The sequence below is a fragment of the Ictidomys tridecemlineatus genome, chromosome 3 (genome assembly GCF_052094955.1).
Source record: "Ictidomys tridecemlineatus isolate mIctTri1 chromosome 3, mIctTri1.hap1, whole genome shotgun sequence".
NCBI classification, from domain to species: domain Eukaryota; kingdom Metazoa; phylum Chordata; class Mammalia; order Rodentia; family Sciuridae; genus Ictidomys; species Ictidomys tridecemlineatus.
The window spans coordinates 64854324-64872377 of record NC_135479.1 but is presented as its reverse complement, the minus strand read 5'-3'; the positions used below and the strand labels follow the sequence as shown (position 1 = coordinate 64872377).

Genomic DNA, 18054 nt, shown 5'->3' with positions numbered 1-18054 from the left:
TGGTATCTAAATATTTAAGTAAATAAAATAGTGTATTGAGCATGTCTCACTTAGTCTAACATTTTTATTAACTATAAAATGTAATTTATCACTAATATTTGAAGGATTAAAAAAAGTTTCCAAGAGAAAAGATAGAGGCAAATTTCAAATAAAATTGTATTCAAATTAAGGTAATTTTTTGAGCCTGTAAAAGAACATCATTGAAGGTTAAGTAAGATCTTAATTGTATCTGTGGCTATAATTTTTATTGCTGTGGAGCTATTTCTAGAATGTCAGATTGAAAAAAAAATCAGAGATAGGTAATAAGCAGCTTTTGTTTATCTAAATCTACATTGCAATATTTCAGATTCATCAAACATAAGATATGGATGCATCCAAAATCTTAGGCTGTCAAGGTCTTCTTTTTAAGAATCAATAGCAAATAAAGAAGGTGAAAAGAAAATGGATCAAAGGAGGTTAGAACATTCATATCTTTCTGGGCATGTAAAGACATGCAAGTTATAACAACAACTTGGAGGTTGAGGAAGAAAGATCAAAGTTGAAGCTTAGAATAGCAACTTAATGAGACTCTGTCTCAATAAAATAAAGTAAAAAACCTAAAATATATCTTAATTGTAGAATGCCCCTGTACCAAAAAATAAATCAAAATTCCAAATGAAGAATCCTTTACCCTGAAGCCAATGAATACTTAGGAGTTTTAAGAAAATTGGGTGTATATTTGTTTGGGCTTACATGAGATGGCTCAATATTCTAATGGTTTCAAATAAAGGAGAGACTTAAGCTTCACTTTTTTAAAACAAATAATTTGTTTTTAACCCTGAATGTAAAAGTGTTCAATTATATTTTTTATGGAAAAAAATTGAAATATGCAGAATTAGTATCTGAAAAAGCATATTTAAAATAGTGAGGATCTTCTAAATCATAATGGAAAGGGGGCTCTTCCTTAGCAGAAGAGAAAAATTGAAGGTAATATCTTCAGTTATTTCTTAAAATGACCTAAATAGTGTCCCATTTTCCTGTGATATTTTTTGTGTTCTATGCAAGCTTTCAGTTGTCAATTTCCTGATTTATATAATTTATAAGAAGCAGGTGTATAAAAGTGTGTTCTTTTTATCAGAATAAGTAACTCGTGTGTGTAGATGTACAGACTCCTAATTTATAGGAAATAAATTATAAATATAAATATTATTCTATTCTGGGGCTTGAAACTGGCACCTCAGTTAGTAAAATTTAATAGGTGTGAAGACCAAACCTTTGGGATCTTTACTAGATGGTATTAGAATTGAATTAATGTACCACTAGTTGTTGAAATATTGGTTATTGTTCAAGTTTGCACATTTGGTATCAAAAGTGGTAGCAGAGTCAGGAGTGGTGTCACACACCTGTAATCACAGTGATGTGAAACAGTGAGGTAGGAAAAAAAGTAAATTTGAGTCCATTCTCAGTAATTTAGAGACCCTAAGCAACTTTATAAGCCCATTTATTACAATTTAAAAAAATCAAAACTTCTTGATATGCATTTCAGGGGTAGAGTGCCCCTGGGTTAAAACTCTAAAAAAAAATAATGTTGTTACAAAAGAAAGACATCACAGTTCAGAATGTTAAACTAACTTCATATATGTGTTAGTTCACTAGTCAATTGAGACACTAGAAAAATGAGTATTTCCATGATGTCAGGGAGGAGTTTAGGGAGCCTGAACCTTCTGGAATTTTTTTCTTAACTGCTTAATATTCTCTCAGTTTCTACTTTGAAATGAGCCAGGTGAGGATACAGTTTCACAGTGAGAGTGGTTTTACAAATCTGAGAATGTTAAACCTGATGTGTCTTTTTCCTATGACCTGAGATATTAACAGTCTATTCACTTACATTGCTTTTTTATTATTTTTTTGTTATAACATAGTGCCATGTAATTCAAGTTGACACAAGTACCTAAGTGTTTTGTAATAGTTTGATAGATAAAAAATTTTACTCTATTGCTCTAAAAGTTAGTTGTGATTTTGTGGTCTGCAGAAGTAAAATTATTTTTTTAAATACAGTATAGATTTAAGGTATGTTTAAATAATGAGAAGATAAGACAACTTTGGACATAACCATTCAAAAAAATATGGAGACTGTTGAAAGTTTTGGTGTGTCTTTAATGATTTCTTATGTCTTCTATGCACTGAGGTAACCACTGTCTTATCAGTATGATTATTACTTATAATTTTGCTATCTATGTCTCAACTATCATTGCTTTCTTTGGTTGTGCTTTTTTTGAATATTCAATAACTAATTGCAACTATTATATATCCTTCAGAATTATGTTTAATTTTTTCCCACTTTTTTGCTTCAGTGTTCTGCTTCACATGTGCTGCTCCCTGAGTTTCATTATACCAAATTATCTACCAATTTTACTGCTTATAATGAATTATTGGGGCTGGGAATGTAGCTCAGTTGGTAGAGTGCTTGACTTTCATGCACAAGGCCCTGTGTTCCATCCCCAGCACCACATAAAAAAAAGTTTATCTTATTGAATGGTTAACCTCCCTACTATATTTAAAAGCCACCTTTTTAAACTCTCATTACTATTTGTATGAAATTAAATACTATGTCATTAATCATATGGTTTATTTGATATGAATTTATTCATTTTTATTCCAGGAACCATTGACATTAAGGGATGTGGTCGTTGATTTTTCTGAAGAGGAATGGAAATGCCTGGACCCTTCTCAGAAGACTTTATATAGAGATGTGATATTAGAGATCTGTAGAAACCTACTCTTTATTGGTGAGACTAAATTTCACTCAGAACTTCTAATTCAAAACCAATATTTATTTTTTAACTTTATAAAGTATCTAATGGCAGCTTCTATTCTGCATAAAAAAATTTAAGTTTCTTGTTTTTAGAACAAAGATTGGGCATTTGTTTATATAGAAAAAAATGTTAAAGATTTTTCTTTATGTTTAACTTATCTTTTCTAAGTAGTACTCACCATGTAGAGAATAAAAATGGTTTCAAAGAATTTTAGTGTTTTTGTCAAAAAAATGATTGGGAAAATAATTGTGTAGAATGTTATAGAGTGTTTTCTCTTTATATTTTTTCTACTGAGGACAACATTAAAAAGCCTTCTGTAGTTATCAAGAAAATAACAAAATGTGACATATTTCATTTTCCATAAAAAACATCTTGCAGTCTGTAAGTTATCTTTGGTCTCCATTCTATCTCCAAAAAAATAACTTTGGGATTTCAAGAGGAAACTGACAATAGATGTATATCAAAGTGGGTAGAAATAAATTAAGCAAAGAATAAAAATAAGCCGTTCAAATATCAAAGAGGAATTCACATTTTAAAATGATAACTGATAAGCTAAAATCTGACACAATTTTTTTTTCAAGTCAAAGTTTGTTTCTATTGCAATAATTAAAGAGCATTTCTTGCTCTATGTTTACCATGCATATCAATTTCTAACACTTATTGTTTTTCAGTGCTTTCCCTACATTTAAATTAACAAAGCATTGTTGGAAAATTAAAAAAATACACAGAGACAAGAACAGGAAGGGGACATAATGGAAAAGAGGTCAAGCTGCCAAGCTTTATTCATATTAATAAGTTAATTTAGGTCATTGTCATCATTACTGCATATTGTTCATTTTATTACTAAGAAGGTAAGAAACTTAAAAACATTATGCACCTTATTCATCAGTTATATACTAAGTTAAAATGTGCAATGTTAGAAGTTTTGTGTAGCTCTCAAGAAAGTCCATTGTATAAACTTACTGTTATGTGGACAGGTTTAGGCTCAGTGAAACATTGTACTTATCTATAAAGAGTATTTCTTTATTCCCAGGAGCTGTGTGAGATCAAGTTTGAGGCTGGTAACACTGTAGTGCAGAGCCTTTTCAAGCAGGAAATTGCTATAGCAGCTTGACATTGCACATGCATTTAATTATTTTACTAGTTCTTGGGGATATTACAGGGCATTCTAAGGGTGAGAAACAGAGTGCCTGTTACCCCTGAGTGTTTGCTCACCAGAAGAATGCTTCTCTGTACAAAGTATTCCACAATGCCTATGAGGATATTCATAACCTGACATTTATTGGTATTTGGGGGCTTCCTAGAAAATTTGCTCATTTCCAATATTTCTAGGTAAAATTATTGTAATATATTAATATTATAGGAGTTTTCTTTTAATATAATTTAAATACTCATTCAAAATTTTCTCATCAGAGCTTTATATAAATGCTTATACTGGATATTCTATTAAATTTTTCTGCCACATTATGAATATCAGTATTTCACAATACCTGTCTCCAGTGGTTATGTAAGTATAGTGAACAATGTGGTTTAAAGAGGAATTTTCAGAGCTGGGGCTGTAGTTTAGTGGCAGAGGGCTTTCCTCACACATGTGAGGTAATGTATTTGATCTTTAGCACTACATAAAAATGCACAGATATAATAAATGCATTTTGTCCACCTATCACTACAAAAAATATTGAAAGAATTATTTCTATTATTATACAATTATCCAGAATTTTATGGGTTACATTTCTCTGATTCTTGTGTTGTTTTTTTGTTTGTTTGTTTGTTTTATTTCAGTTTTATTCTTTAGAGAGCTTCAGTGTTGATCATTAGGTATTCTCACATCAGTGATATTGTTTTTATTTCTATATCTTCATGTTATAATTGAATAGAAATCATCATGTTTTGTCACTTTAGGAAAACATTAGTTGAAATTAAACTGCACGTGAACCATGTGCCAATTTCCAATCAAGTTTTCTATAATTTTACTTATGTGAATAAATATTACCCCTTTTTAATATATGATTTTTATATAGTACTTTGATTTATTATACTCAATTTTTATGCTTAATCATGTAATGTATCTAAGTTTTGCTATATATATATATATATATATATATATATATATATATATCACATATTGAACTCAGATGTTCTTGTAATATTGAGATACATCATCACCCCCTTTTGCCTTTTAGTTTAAAATAGACTCTTGCCAAGTGGCTGAAGCTGAAATTCTATTTCCATGACTCAGCCTTTCTTCCAAATAGCTAGAATAAATGTCATATTCATTATTTCTCTATTATATTAATTTTTTTTTTTCTGTCTAGGAGTAAGACTTTAGCATTTTAAAGGTACCAGAAAGATGTTTGCAATTCTGTTTATCTTTTATGTATTTGTCAAATTTTTAATTATAATCAAAGCTATATAACTTCCTGAACGTACTGTCTTATATATTTTTAATTTACAGGTCAGTAGTGTTCATTTAAATTGTTTCATAAGAGTTTTTCTAGAAAGTATGTTTCACATAGAAAGTAAGTTCATTTTTTCTCCAAACAAGTGCACCTTTGTCTCACCTTTTCATCCCTTATGCCATTCCTTTTGGTCTCTATAGTTGTCTACAGTAGATATCTCTCATAAGTAGAATTACCTGCTATTTTTTGTGAATTAATATTTCACTTAATATAATATCTTAAAAGTTGATCATTGTAGGTATTATATAATTTATTTTTACAGTTTTAAAACTTTTCATAATTCATTCCAAATTGCCTTTATGTAGTCATGTGTAGTGTAATTTAATTGGCTTGCCACATTGATGTATATTGAATGTCTTTTTTTAAGAGAGAGAGAGAGAGAGAGAGAGAGAGAGAGAGAGAGAGAGAGAGAATAGAGAGAGAATTCTTTTAATAATTATTTTTTAGTTTTTGGTAGACACAACATCTTTGTTTTTATGTGGTGCTGAGGATCAAACCCAGGCCGCACACATGCCAGGTGAGCACACTACCGCTTGAGCCACATCCCCAGCCCTTGAATGTTGTTTTAGTGAGAATACATCTGTAAATATATTTTGATTTAACCATCAAGTTGAGGGCTAATTGATGTACTTTCTGTTTTATTACTCATGACTTCCTCATTTAACCTCAAGTTAACCTAAATCTATTGAATACTGTAACTTTTATCATTTTTATATAAGGAAGCATTTTTTAAGTTTTAATATGTGTACTTATTTATGCACCCAGGATATTCAATATAATTGTTCAAATAACTTATTTTGTAGATTCAAAAATAATATTAATTTTTGACTGTTATTACATGGACTTTATAGATTACTTTGGGTGCTATAGGCTTTTTTTCTGTAGCAGAGATGTTTATCCACTGAGCCATAGTTATACCTCTTTTTTTGGAAGAGTACTGGGGATTAACTTCAGGGGCATTTGCCTGCTGAGCTACATCCCAAGCCCCATTTTATATTTTATTTATAAACATGGTCTCTTTCAGTTGCTTAGCACCTTGCTTTTGATGAGGCTGACTTTGAACTCACAATCCTAATGTCAAAGACTCCCAAGCTGCTTGAATTACATGTGTGTGTTATCACGCCTGGCTGACAGCTGTTTTTATATTTCATTTCATTACAATGGCTGGATACATTGCATAGGGCCTTGCTTAATTGCTGAATTTGGCTATAAACTCATATGCATATATTTTATATATCACCTTTGTTTTTTGATTTCCAACTTATTATGTTATTTTCGAATGGAACTTCAATATTGTAATATATGTTAACGTTTGTTTTGTGTTTTTATCCTGATCTCTTTGGAATAATATTCCATAGGCTAAAGAGAATATTGCCTCTGTAAACCAAAATGTTTTTAATGTTATTTGAAGGTTTTATTTGAAGGTAATAATGCAATGCTATTTTTTATTCTTTGCATTAATTGTGGATTGATGTCTCCTGTTATTACTTTGTTGCTTTCTATGATATTGAATTTTATCTGTGTTTTCTTTCTGTATATGAAAAACATTATTTGAGTTACAAATATATTCACTATGATTGTATTCCAGGAATTTGCCATATTTATATTTATATAATATTCTACTTTGTCTCTTATTTATATAAATATTATCAACAGTTTCAAATGTAGTATTTGTTCTACCCTTTTTTAAAAAATCTTTTTGTGACCTTATATCTTAAGAGAATCTTTTGTAGATTTACATCTGATATACTTAACATATTTTTAGGTTTAACTTTGTTAGTCATATTGTGTTTGAGTAGGGTTTTTTTTTCAAAATAGTTTAATGATATTTAAATTACTGATGAGGAAGAACTTACTTCTATAGTTTTCAAGTTTTGTTGATTTCTTATAATTTTTTCTACTGTTAAAATCTGCCTTAATTTGCAGTTTATACATTTTTATAGTGATATTATATTTTTCCTTTTTTATCTCTGATGTTTATTTTGTCATTAATTTGGAATAATTTACGTGCTTAAAACAGTAGAATAAATTGGAAATAACATTCTTATATTTTTAAATGAATATACAACCAGAATAACTCCACATAATTTACCACCAAAAGAATAGGCTGTTATAATTTATGAATGTAAGCTATGTGAAGATATATTCTACTGTCATGTATAACTAAAGAAGAAATAATGAAGTAAATAAAGTATTTAGTTTGGACTACATTTTAATCTGAATTAACTTTGGTTTCCTAAAATGATCAGAGTCTTTACATGTGTTGTCACGATTTGTTATTGATGTCACACGTGCTTTTCTAATTTATACTAATTAACAAAAATTTATAATAATTTTTATGCTTTAGTTTTTTATATTCTATATTAGAATGAAATATTTTATGTACAACAATGAAAAAATAAAATATATATTTGTATATTATTTTCTTTTCCACAAAACTTTCAAATTTTATATCATTTCTGTAATGCAGATTTATTTTATAAGAAATATTCCACTAATTATTTATCTTAGAGGAGGTCAAGAAGTAAAGCAATTTTTGAATATTTTAATATCATGAAAGCATAATTTTTCTTAAAGTTCAAAAAACTGGTATTGGTAGATAAAGTATTCTAGGTTCATATTTTCTTCTTCTTTCAACATACATACCTATTTATGCAAATTCCTATCTGGACGTCTTCTGCAAAGAAATCAACTGTTAATCATAAAAGAATATCTTTGTAAATAAATTTATCTTTTTTCTTAGTCATATAATTTTTTTTTCTTGAAGAGTTTTAAAAATTTGAATATAAATTTGTTAACTTTTTCATTTTATTTATTTATTTATTGGTACTGGGGACTTAACTCAGGGACACTCAACCATTGAGTCAGATCACCAATTCTATTGTGTGTTTCATTTAGAGTCAGGGTCTCACTGAGGTGCTTAGTGCCTCACCATTGCTGAGTCTGTCTTTGAACTCCTGATCATCCTGTCTTAGCCTCCCAAGATGCTGAGATTAAAGTCATGCACCGCTGTGACCAGCCCTACTTGTGTCTTTTAATGAATTCTAAATTTAAATTTTTCTCAAATTTCTAATTTATGAGACTGTGTGTGTATGTGAAAGTAGGGTGCTGGGTATCAAGCCCAGCCTTCTGTATGTGAGGCAAGCAATCTACCATCTGAATGCAGTCCCAACCTGAGACATTTTTTAAAGAATATTTCTAGTATATAATTTCCACTTTTTCTTTTGCTTTTTCTTTCGATTTTCTAAATTGTTATTTAGTTTAATAAACATTTTTCAAGTGATTATTCGGCATTGCTTATGTAATTAACAACATCAATTTTCCAACTCTAAATTGTTTGCTTGAATTGATCATACCATTTTATTGTGTAAGCTATTATTTTCATTGGTATTTTTCTATTTAAAATCTGTTAAATTAGATCATTATATTAATTTTGGAAAATATTTGGATGTTACAATGTAAACAAAGGCATGTCTTGTGCAATAAAATATAAATGTAATTCCATAAAATAGGGAAGATGAGGCAGTGGAATGCCATTTTGAAATAAATTTCAACATTGTTGTAATAAAGTGTCTCAAAAAAAGTATAAATATAAAAAGGTCTGTGGATGTAGTTTACCAATAGAATACCCCTGTGTTTAATCCTAAGAAAGACTCTCCAAAAAGATAAAAACTTCTAAATAAGAACATTATTTTCTGCAATATTTGAGTCACAGGTGGAATTCAAATATGTTGAAATGAAGGGCTGTGATTGTGATAATATTAGTCAGTTTGAGTGTTGTCCTCATCTGTGGTCCTATAAATTCTTAAGATGATTTTCAATATTCTCACAGATTTTGTCAGCATATTGTAGTGATTCTATATATTTCTTGAGTAATAATGGTCTTGAATCATAGTGTTCTGTGGCTATCGCCCCCCAACTTAATAAAGTTTTATATATTTGCAGAATATATTCACCATAGTGCCATAAGTTGAATAACTTGCTATTTTAATTTTTTCAGCTATGACTTCTAGTCAAAACCAAGAATTTTCAGGAGAGCAAGAAATCATTTTTTTTTTGCAAAAATTTATAAAGAGCAGGTATGTATAGCAAGACGGTTAATACTTAATATTAAAAAAGAAATAGACATTAAAAGAGAGGGAAGTTCAGAAAAATTTTCTTAATAAAGAGAAAAAATACATGAAAATTATTTATACAGAAATTACAAATCCATCAGGTTATATTATTACAAACATTTCAGAAGACTGACTGCTCAAATTGTGCTAGTCATTTTTTGTTTGATTAAAACTTTTAACTACATTATTGTAATTGTAAAATTTTTACCCCTCAGTGTTTTGCGTAAAACCACTTATAATACTGTATTTTCAAATGCAAAAACATGTATTAAAGTACATGTATATTCAATGTTTACAGGCCATTATGAAATTGTATCTTTAAAATACCTTCAGGAAAGTATAGACTCAACCAGTTAACTCAGCTTTAGAAATAAAATTAGAATAGAAATGTGCATTTTAGTGAAAAAAATCAAAAGAGTAATAAAATGCTTATTAATCAGTTATGTTTTAACTTCTAATAATCTCTATGTGATTGGACATTAGATAAAAGTCTACAGATCACTAATACAAAATTGCAATATTCTTATCTGTCAGTTTTATGAAGTAATAAGGAGATGATTTCCTACACAGTTTAGACAAATCTTAGAGACAAGGAATATTCAGATTAAGGATTAATGGAAATGCTGCAATAATCCTCACTAGGACATTTCTGTTGCAAAGAACTATTGAGTAATTAAATATGTTAAAGGTGAAATTTGGTATACATTGCTTTTAAAATGCAATAATAATTAAGTAATAGGTAAGTGAAGCAGATAGGTCCTCTAAAAAACATCAAATAAACATGAAGCTCAGCTTTCATGTACAGCAATTGAAACAAAGAAAAAAACTCAGGCACTTCTACCACAGTCTCCCAGAAAACCCAAAGCCCAAATGGCTTACAGAAATACATCACACCCCAAAAGCAGACATGAGGTCCTTTGAGAAAAGTTGAAATCTTCTGACACACTTCTGGGCTCATGCTGAATGTTAAAAACATGACTGGGGAATAAGCAGTAGGGAGGGAGTGGGGATAAAGAAAAATAATAAATGACACAAGCTTGTAATTGTAAAACTCTTGAGAAAAGTAAAGCAGCCACATTGATGAGGTAAGACCACCTTTGAATAGGGCATAGCTTACCATGAAACTTCTCTGTAGAGAACAGAGATCTATAATGTCTTTGTCATTCCATGATTCTGTCTACTGTTTCAGAAGCCCATTTTTGTAGACCCTTCTCCCTAAAACTTTATGGTTTGAGTCAAGGGTACTTGTAAATTTTCATTTATAATTTTAATTCAACTTCAATCAGTCTTTTTGTACTTACTAACCTATTTATGGTTTATAAGTTAGCATAATTACTCCATGTCTTGGGACATCAAGCATCTCACCTGAGTCATTTCCTTTTTGGAAAGTGATGAACCACCTGAAAATATGAATATCTGAGATAATTAGTAAAGGAATATGAGACAAGGCCAGAACTTTTGTTAAAAGGGGTACAGCACCTTACAGATTCTCTAGACCACATACTATCTGAAAAACAATGACCAGATACTTTTCCCATTTTATTTAAGGAGATGTACATTAAAAGTAGTAATGAGATTTCAACAGAATAAGTCTTTTTTTCAGGCAGGTTGATTGGCATTCTGGCAAGTCTCACCCATCTCTGTGATGCTATGTGTCTATGTGGCCCCAATGGATGATACCATCTTCAGTGCCATGCTAAATTTAGAAAAAACTAGGTAGTATATAACATGTACCGAATAGTCTAATACCAGCTAGATTTTAACTGTGAGTTCCCAGGTACCAGACATTCTTGCCTAAAGACCTCCATGCTTTTTTTTAAATTTATGCACAGCCCATAAATGTCTTTGTGCAGCACCATCTGACATGCACTGCTTCATATTTCATAGCAACAGGGATTTTGACCACACTCCAAGTTAATATCCCAAAAGATCTACACATTTTGTGGTTGTGGGTAGAATGGGGTTTGTTCTAATTAATAGCAGGAAAAACATTCCAAGTGTGAGACCCAGAGACTTCCTGGGTCCTATACATGTCCCCAGTAAACTTAATATTATTGCCATTAGATTTTTCTTAGGCTCTAGCATTACACATTTGTGCATCTCAAGGGATATATTTTCAACAAATCAAAAGTATGCCCTAACTGATTTCAGTGAGCTAGTTATATAAAGAGAATTTTAGAAAAACCCACAGTGATAGATATTTTAGCAGTAAAGTTGAGCATGCCATCTCAGATGCAGCTTGCTCTTTGGCTGAATGAAGAATTCTCTGACAGGACCATGATTTTGTCCCAGTGTCTGCAGAATCCCCTGCAAATTAAAAGCAGAAAATAGTGTGTTAGAGACAAGGTGGCACTGTAGGGATGTGGCGCATTGGCTGAGCTGTAGAGAGACAACAACCTATATGGCAGTCACATTTGAGGACCCGTGTGTTCTTTTAAATATATCTGCACAGTACTTTGGGATTATACCTTTCCTCTAAAAAATGGAAAATTAGCAATGGAGTCTATTTCATGCTTCAGTTATCACTGAAATAATTTGAAATGCACTATTGAGTAAACTTCCACAATTGTTTCTGTAGTCAAAAAAATTTTTAAAAAAAGAAGAAGAAATTTCTGAGTTTTAGTAGTCCAATTCTTACTTTACAAAAATGATGCAATGAACAGTTTCTCCTTGTGGAAATGCATAGAAATATAATGAATATGGGATTATTTGTTATTACCTACTATAGGTTAATCTAAAGGCAGATGCAGATACTCAGAGAGACCTCTATTTATTATAAATCTTTCAGGACCTGAAGATAGGTCTCTATTCTAGGTAATTAGCAGTTATTTGTTTTGTGTATACCAATATAAAAGATCTGAAACTCATTAAAATTTACTTTTTTTAAATCCCAGAAAACTGCCATGTGATCTTTTAAAAGAGCTTTACAATGATAAAAGTGTAAACGTTTTAATCCATGCCCAAAATTTATTTATTCTAGCTTTCATAATTAAGAAACAAATTACAGATATAAGATATGTGAAAGCACTTTCAATAAAACTGCAAGTACTACTGATCTCCAGAGTATTAACTTTGTAGTGAAGCCCTACAAGTTAAAAAAATATGTAAAAGCATTTAAAGATTCTTCAATTATTAATCAGAGCAGTGATAAATCCTCTGTAAGTAAAAAATGTGGAAAATATTTTACTCAAACTCCATCTCTTTCTAAAAACCATGGGCTTTACAGTGGAGGTAATCTGTACAAATGTAAAAAATGTGAAAATGTCTTTAAGTTTAAACATTTTTAAACACTACAGTAATCATACTGGTGTGAAAAACTGGAAATGTAAAGAATGTGTCAAATCTTTTAATCAAAAATTACACCTTATTGAACACCAGAAAATTTATAATGGAGAAAAGCCATACAAATGTAAAGAATGTGGCAAAGCTTTCAATAAAAAGTCACATCTTCCTCAACACCACAGAATCCATACTGGAGAAAAGCCATACAAATGTAAAGAATGTGGCAAAGCTTTTAATTAAAGTTTATACTTTACTCAACACCAGAGAATCCATACTGAAGAAAAGCCAAACAAATGTAAAGAATGTGGCAAAGTTTTTAATCAAACTTCATGCCTTACTCAACACGAGAGAATTCATACAGGAGAAAATCCATACAAATGTAAAGAATGTGTCAAAGCTTTTAATCAAAAAATAAACCTTACTCAACACCAGAGAATTCATACTGGAGAAAAACCATACAAATGTGAAGAATGTGGCAAAGCTTTTAAGCAAAAAACAAGCCTTACTCAACACCAGAGAATTCATACTGGAGAAAAACCATACAAATGCAAAGAATGTGGCAAAGCCTTTAATCAAAAATCATGCTTTAATCTACACAAGAGAATCCGTACTGGAGAAAAGCCATACAAATATAAAGAATGTGGCAAAGCTTTCATTTATAAATCATCTCTTACTCAACACCAGAGAATACATACAGGAGAAAAGCCTTACAAATGTAAAGAATGTGGCAAAGCTCTTAATCAAAAATCACACCTTACTGAACACTAGAGAATCCATACTGGAGAAAAGGCATACAAATGTGAAGAATGTGGCAAAGCTTTTAAACAGAAAGGAAGCCTTACACAACACCTGATAATTCATACTGAAGAGAAACCATACAAATGCAAAGAATGTGGCGAAGCCTTTAATCGAAAATCATGCCTTACTCTACACCAGAGAATCCATACTGGAGAAAAGCCATACAGATGTAAAGAATGTGGCAATGCTTTTCATATAAAATCATGCCTTACTAAACACCAGATAATTCATACTGGAGAAAAACCATACAAATGTAAAGAATGTGGCAAAGCTTTTAATCAAAAACCAAGAGAATTCATACTGGAGAAAAATCCTACAAATGTGAAGAATGTGGCTTGGAGGATCACAGGATCAAAACCTGACTCAGAAACTTCACAAGAATCTAAGCAGCTTAGGAAGCTCTTAAGTATAAATAAAAAGATTTGGGCATGTGGCTCAGTGGTAGAGATCACCTTGGTTTAATCCCAAGTCCAAAAAAAAAAAAAAAAGACAAAGAAACTCAGGTTTTGTAGTAATCAGACTCAGATTTTTCTGTGTGTAAGTCTGAACAATTGCATCATTTAAAAAGTTTATTTAAAAAAATGATAATAGCTATACTTACTGATTTATCACCATAGGGCTATAAAGCACAGACACCTCTACTGACTTTTGCTGTCACAGAAATATTTCCTTGATAATCTCACAATATTAAGATGATGCCTCTGTTGATGGAGATTTTATTTGGTATCCTCTGGTCAATTATTCTTAAAACTGGCATGCAATAACCCTCTGCAAGTCCCACTAACTAAGACTCTGAGCAGTAGCCGACCCTTACCAGAGCCCAAGTAGACACAGAGACATCCATGCAAACTCCACTGGAGGTGTGGACTTAGATTCATGACTAACTTCTCAGTATTTCTCAGCCATAACATTCATCACACCCAGAGTACAATGGGCCTTCTAGAGTCATTTCTGATATTCAAAGTAGGGAATAGCATTACTAAAAAACTTTATGATGGGCAAGTCCCTTACCAAAACCAAGCCTTTGGTCTTAAGTTTAACCATGATGAGGCTCAAGGGTAGATCATACATGCCACAAAAAATAATCACTGGTATTTTTCTAAATTATTATCTTCTCCCCAGTGCTTTAAGCACAATGATTGTCTCCCAGGAGGTGAGGAAGGTAAGAAGCACAAAAAGGAGCAGAAGGAGACACACAGCATATTATCAGAAAGAACCTAAAGCCTGCAGACATGAGGAATATTAAGTTGGGCCTTATTATGGTGCTACAAACTCTCTGTCAAAGTGTTCTACCATCTTCCCCAAAGCTTACCATTCCCAGGTCAGTTGTCAATGTGAAGCCAGATGCTCCTGCTTGAACAACAGGTAAGATTCTTCCTTAGAAGGAACTCCATTGAAGAAGTAGTCTTTCCACCTCTTTTATCCCAAGAATGCATAGTGAGTCATTGAGCACTTCACCTGCATACACACACATACACACACGAATATGCAAACTCTCAGAATCTGCAACCCCATGCTGGAGCTGGTGGCCTAGGAAATTATCGTGACACTTATGAGAAAAACCTTTGACTTCTGATCCTGCACATTCCAGAGTGTTCTGTTCATTGATTTGCTTAACCCTTCCAAGGTGCCATCAGAGAGAATAACAGCCCCAGTGAGATGCAAAGCCCGGGTACAACCCTCTTTACCTGAGTAGTCTGTCTTTTTCCCAAACATCCTGAGCCTGCCCCAGGCAGGTATCACCTGGTAACAAATTGAGAATCAAAGGACAGAGGAGAGACTGTTTACAAGCATCAAAATTCTCTGCTCTCCTGGCCAAGCTTCATGCCTCACTGGAAGATACTCCATTCAAACAAGGAGTCCTGCTGCTCTGCAGTCACCCAGAAGGCTTCATAGGATCCATGAAGCATAAAAAATGATGACAAACACAGGCTCTTGCCTGAAGGAGCAGAGAGTAGGCTGCTAGGAGCACCTACAGAGTCACTTTATTTTTCTGGAAATGGAAAGTACTTGTGTTACCAAGGCCTTTTCCTGTTGGGACTCTCTTTCTTTGAAAATGGAGATTTTCTGACCATTAAGACTGCTGTGTGTGTTTTGGTGGGTGTGTGTATGTTGGGGACAGAGGAAGTTTACTGGGTATTTAACTCAGGAGAATTCTACAGCCTTTCTACTATACCTAAGCAAGATCCCTAGATGTGTTTTTAAATATTACTGTGAACCAAGGTTTTACTAAATTGCTCAAGTTGACCTTGAATTTCCTATCCCTGAATCACTTGGTTTATAGGCATGAACCACTGCACCCATTCATGACCTTCTGGAGAGAGCTAATTCTTAGATATAGACAGCCATCTCCCCAAGTTGTTATGTGTAAATCATCCAATATAATTGCCATACCACCAATATCCTTCATATTGTGCTCCTACCATCCAAGATTAGTCTTTGTCTGATATAATCACAGCATGTCCAGGTACAAGAATGGCAGGGATGGCTCATGCCCCTAAAGCTCACCAAAATTATAATACCATACAACCCTAAATCCACTTATGCTTGCTCATCTTTTCTTCCTACACAAATATAAGAAAGTCTCTTTTCCATGTTCTCTATCACCTCCCAAACCCTAATTTCCTGACCAACCCTGGAGCTTCCCAAATGGCTCTGCACTACTGCTAAAAATAGTGTAGTTCTCTATGACAGTGCATGTGTTTATGTGCAAATCCTATATATGATCAAGACAAACCCAAGGCACTTTTTCAACAATGGCAAATTCATAAATCTCCTCAAATGTGCTAGGGCAACTACATCTGGAACCTTTACCACTTGGTCTTGGTCATGGGGAGGCACACAAGCCCCTGCTTTCTGTTAGGCCTTCCCCATCTTAGTGCTGGGGAACACAAAAGGCTGCCAGTGGTGGGAAGAAAATACAGTCACTGCACCTGGAATGTGGGAATTGTGCAGGCACTATTCCTGTTGCATACAGTCTCTTCCACCATTGTTCTAAACGTGGGTTGCAGAAGAGGTGTATAATGAGAATTAGGCAGCCAGGAACTGTAGAAGAGGAGGGGCTTATAGCTTTAGGTAGATGGTATTTTCAAGTCTAAAAAAGTAACTCCTGAAAGAAGTCGGGTGAAAGACTGAGCCTGGATTTCAGGGGGAACTTCCTGTGCAAATGTCCTGAGGTGTGCCTGTTGCATAGCTGGAAAGTGGGCAGGTGAGAATGGCTGGTGGGTGAGCAAGACCCTGTGGGGTGAGGAGAACTGCATAGATTTCCAGGGTTTGTAAGGACCATGGTCTCTCTCCAGGTGGAATGAATATGCAGGCATTTAAGAGTGCCCATTAAACTGGCTGTTGAACAATAAGGCCAGGCATGGTGTCTGCTGTCACCAGGTCCCCCTGGCTGTGGATGAAGAGCAGGTTGCAGGATGCAGGCCTAGACACAGAGAAGAAAGAGCTATCAGCAGTCCCATGCAATAGCTGGAGAGATAGACGACCTGGCAGAGGAGGCTGGTGGCCACGGAGGATCCAGTACGTTTTAAGAGATCAGATGTGGGATGGGGGTAAAGAGTCAGAGGTGATCCCAGACTTCTACTCAAGTGACTCTCAGATGGACTTGTGTTTAATTGAATAGAAAAGATGTGGGAAAGGAGTGTGTTTTTGTGCCTGTCCACCGTTCAGCTTCTGACAGGTTCACTGGAGAGGGTCCATTCATCATCCATCCTTGATTAGGGGTTTGTGGTGTGGTGTAACTCATCCTTTGACATCCACTCAGTTCTGCTGACTATGTCCTGGGGAAGAAGAGTAGGAACTTCCAATGTCTGGCAGGATTGTGTGAGTACAGAAGGAATCCTTCACCCCCAGGTGCACAGGCCTGGGGCCCTGGAGCTAATGACCTTGCACTCAGGTACCATGCAGGTCAGCCATTAATGCCTCAGACTCCTGAAATTCCTGGTACTCCATGGATCTTGGACCATACCTCCTCCTCTTTCTTCTTCCTTGCTCTGGGTAAAGATAACAGGCCAGGTGATTCAGGACATCCTCCCATCCTTTGGGACCTGCCTCTTCTTAGACACCGGGTCTCACTGCCAGGAGTGATGAATGGCCCAGAAATATCACAGCTTGGTGGCTTTTAGTACAGTGTGTGCTAGCAGTTTCCACCCATGGTAGCTGTGCCCAGTGTATCCCCCCCTAATTGTGAAGGCAGCCCTTCTCCAGTCAGTGTGCCTTCCTTACAACCAGAAGGCACACCAGGCACAGCTCCTTTAGGCATTCAGACTTGACACCTCTAGAAACCTCTCTTAACATGAGTGTGGCTGTAATCAATGAGCATCCCTAGGTGATCATAGAGTGGGGACAATGGGACCCAGGGGGAGGTGGGAGTGTGAGCTGGTGGCATCAGGCAGGGTCTCATGATCATTCAGGTCTTTGCTGACCAACACTTATCCCTGGGGCAATGGTGTTGTAGGGGCTTCCTGAGAGGGTGGCAAATGGCAGAATGGTTACATGGGACTTCTGCTCTGGTAGATCTTTGGGGCATCTGGGGGCTGTTAAAATTGCCAGGCATGGTGGCCGGGGCCAGGTGCTTTCCACACACATGACTCTGCAGACTGA

The 18054-nt window shown here is 33.9% G+C and overlaps 1 protein-coding gene across 1 annotated transcript in view; it reads left to right on the top strand.

Moving 5' to 3' along the window:
* Positions 1-17576, top strand: part of LOC120888242 (uncharacterized) — a 167190-nt gene extending 149614 nt beyond the window's left edge. Inside the window, 3 exon segments of the mRNA XM_078041107.1 lie at positions 12056-12069; positions 12696-13855; positions 17305-17576. Coding sequence (XP_077897233.1) covers positions 12056-12069; positions 12696-13855; positions 17305-17576 — 1446 coding nt within the window.
* The last annotated feature ends 478 nt before the right edge of the window (positions 17577-18054 follow it).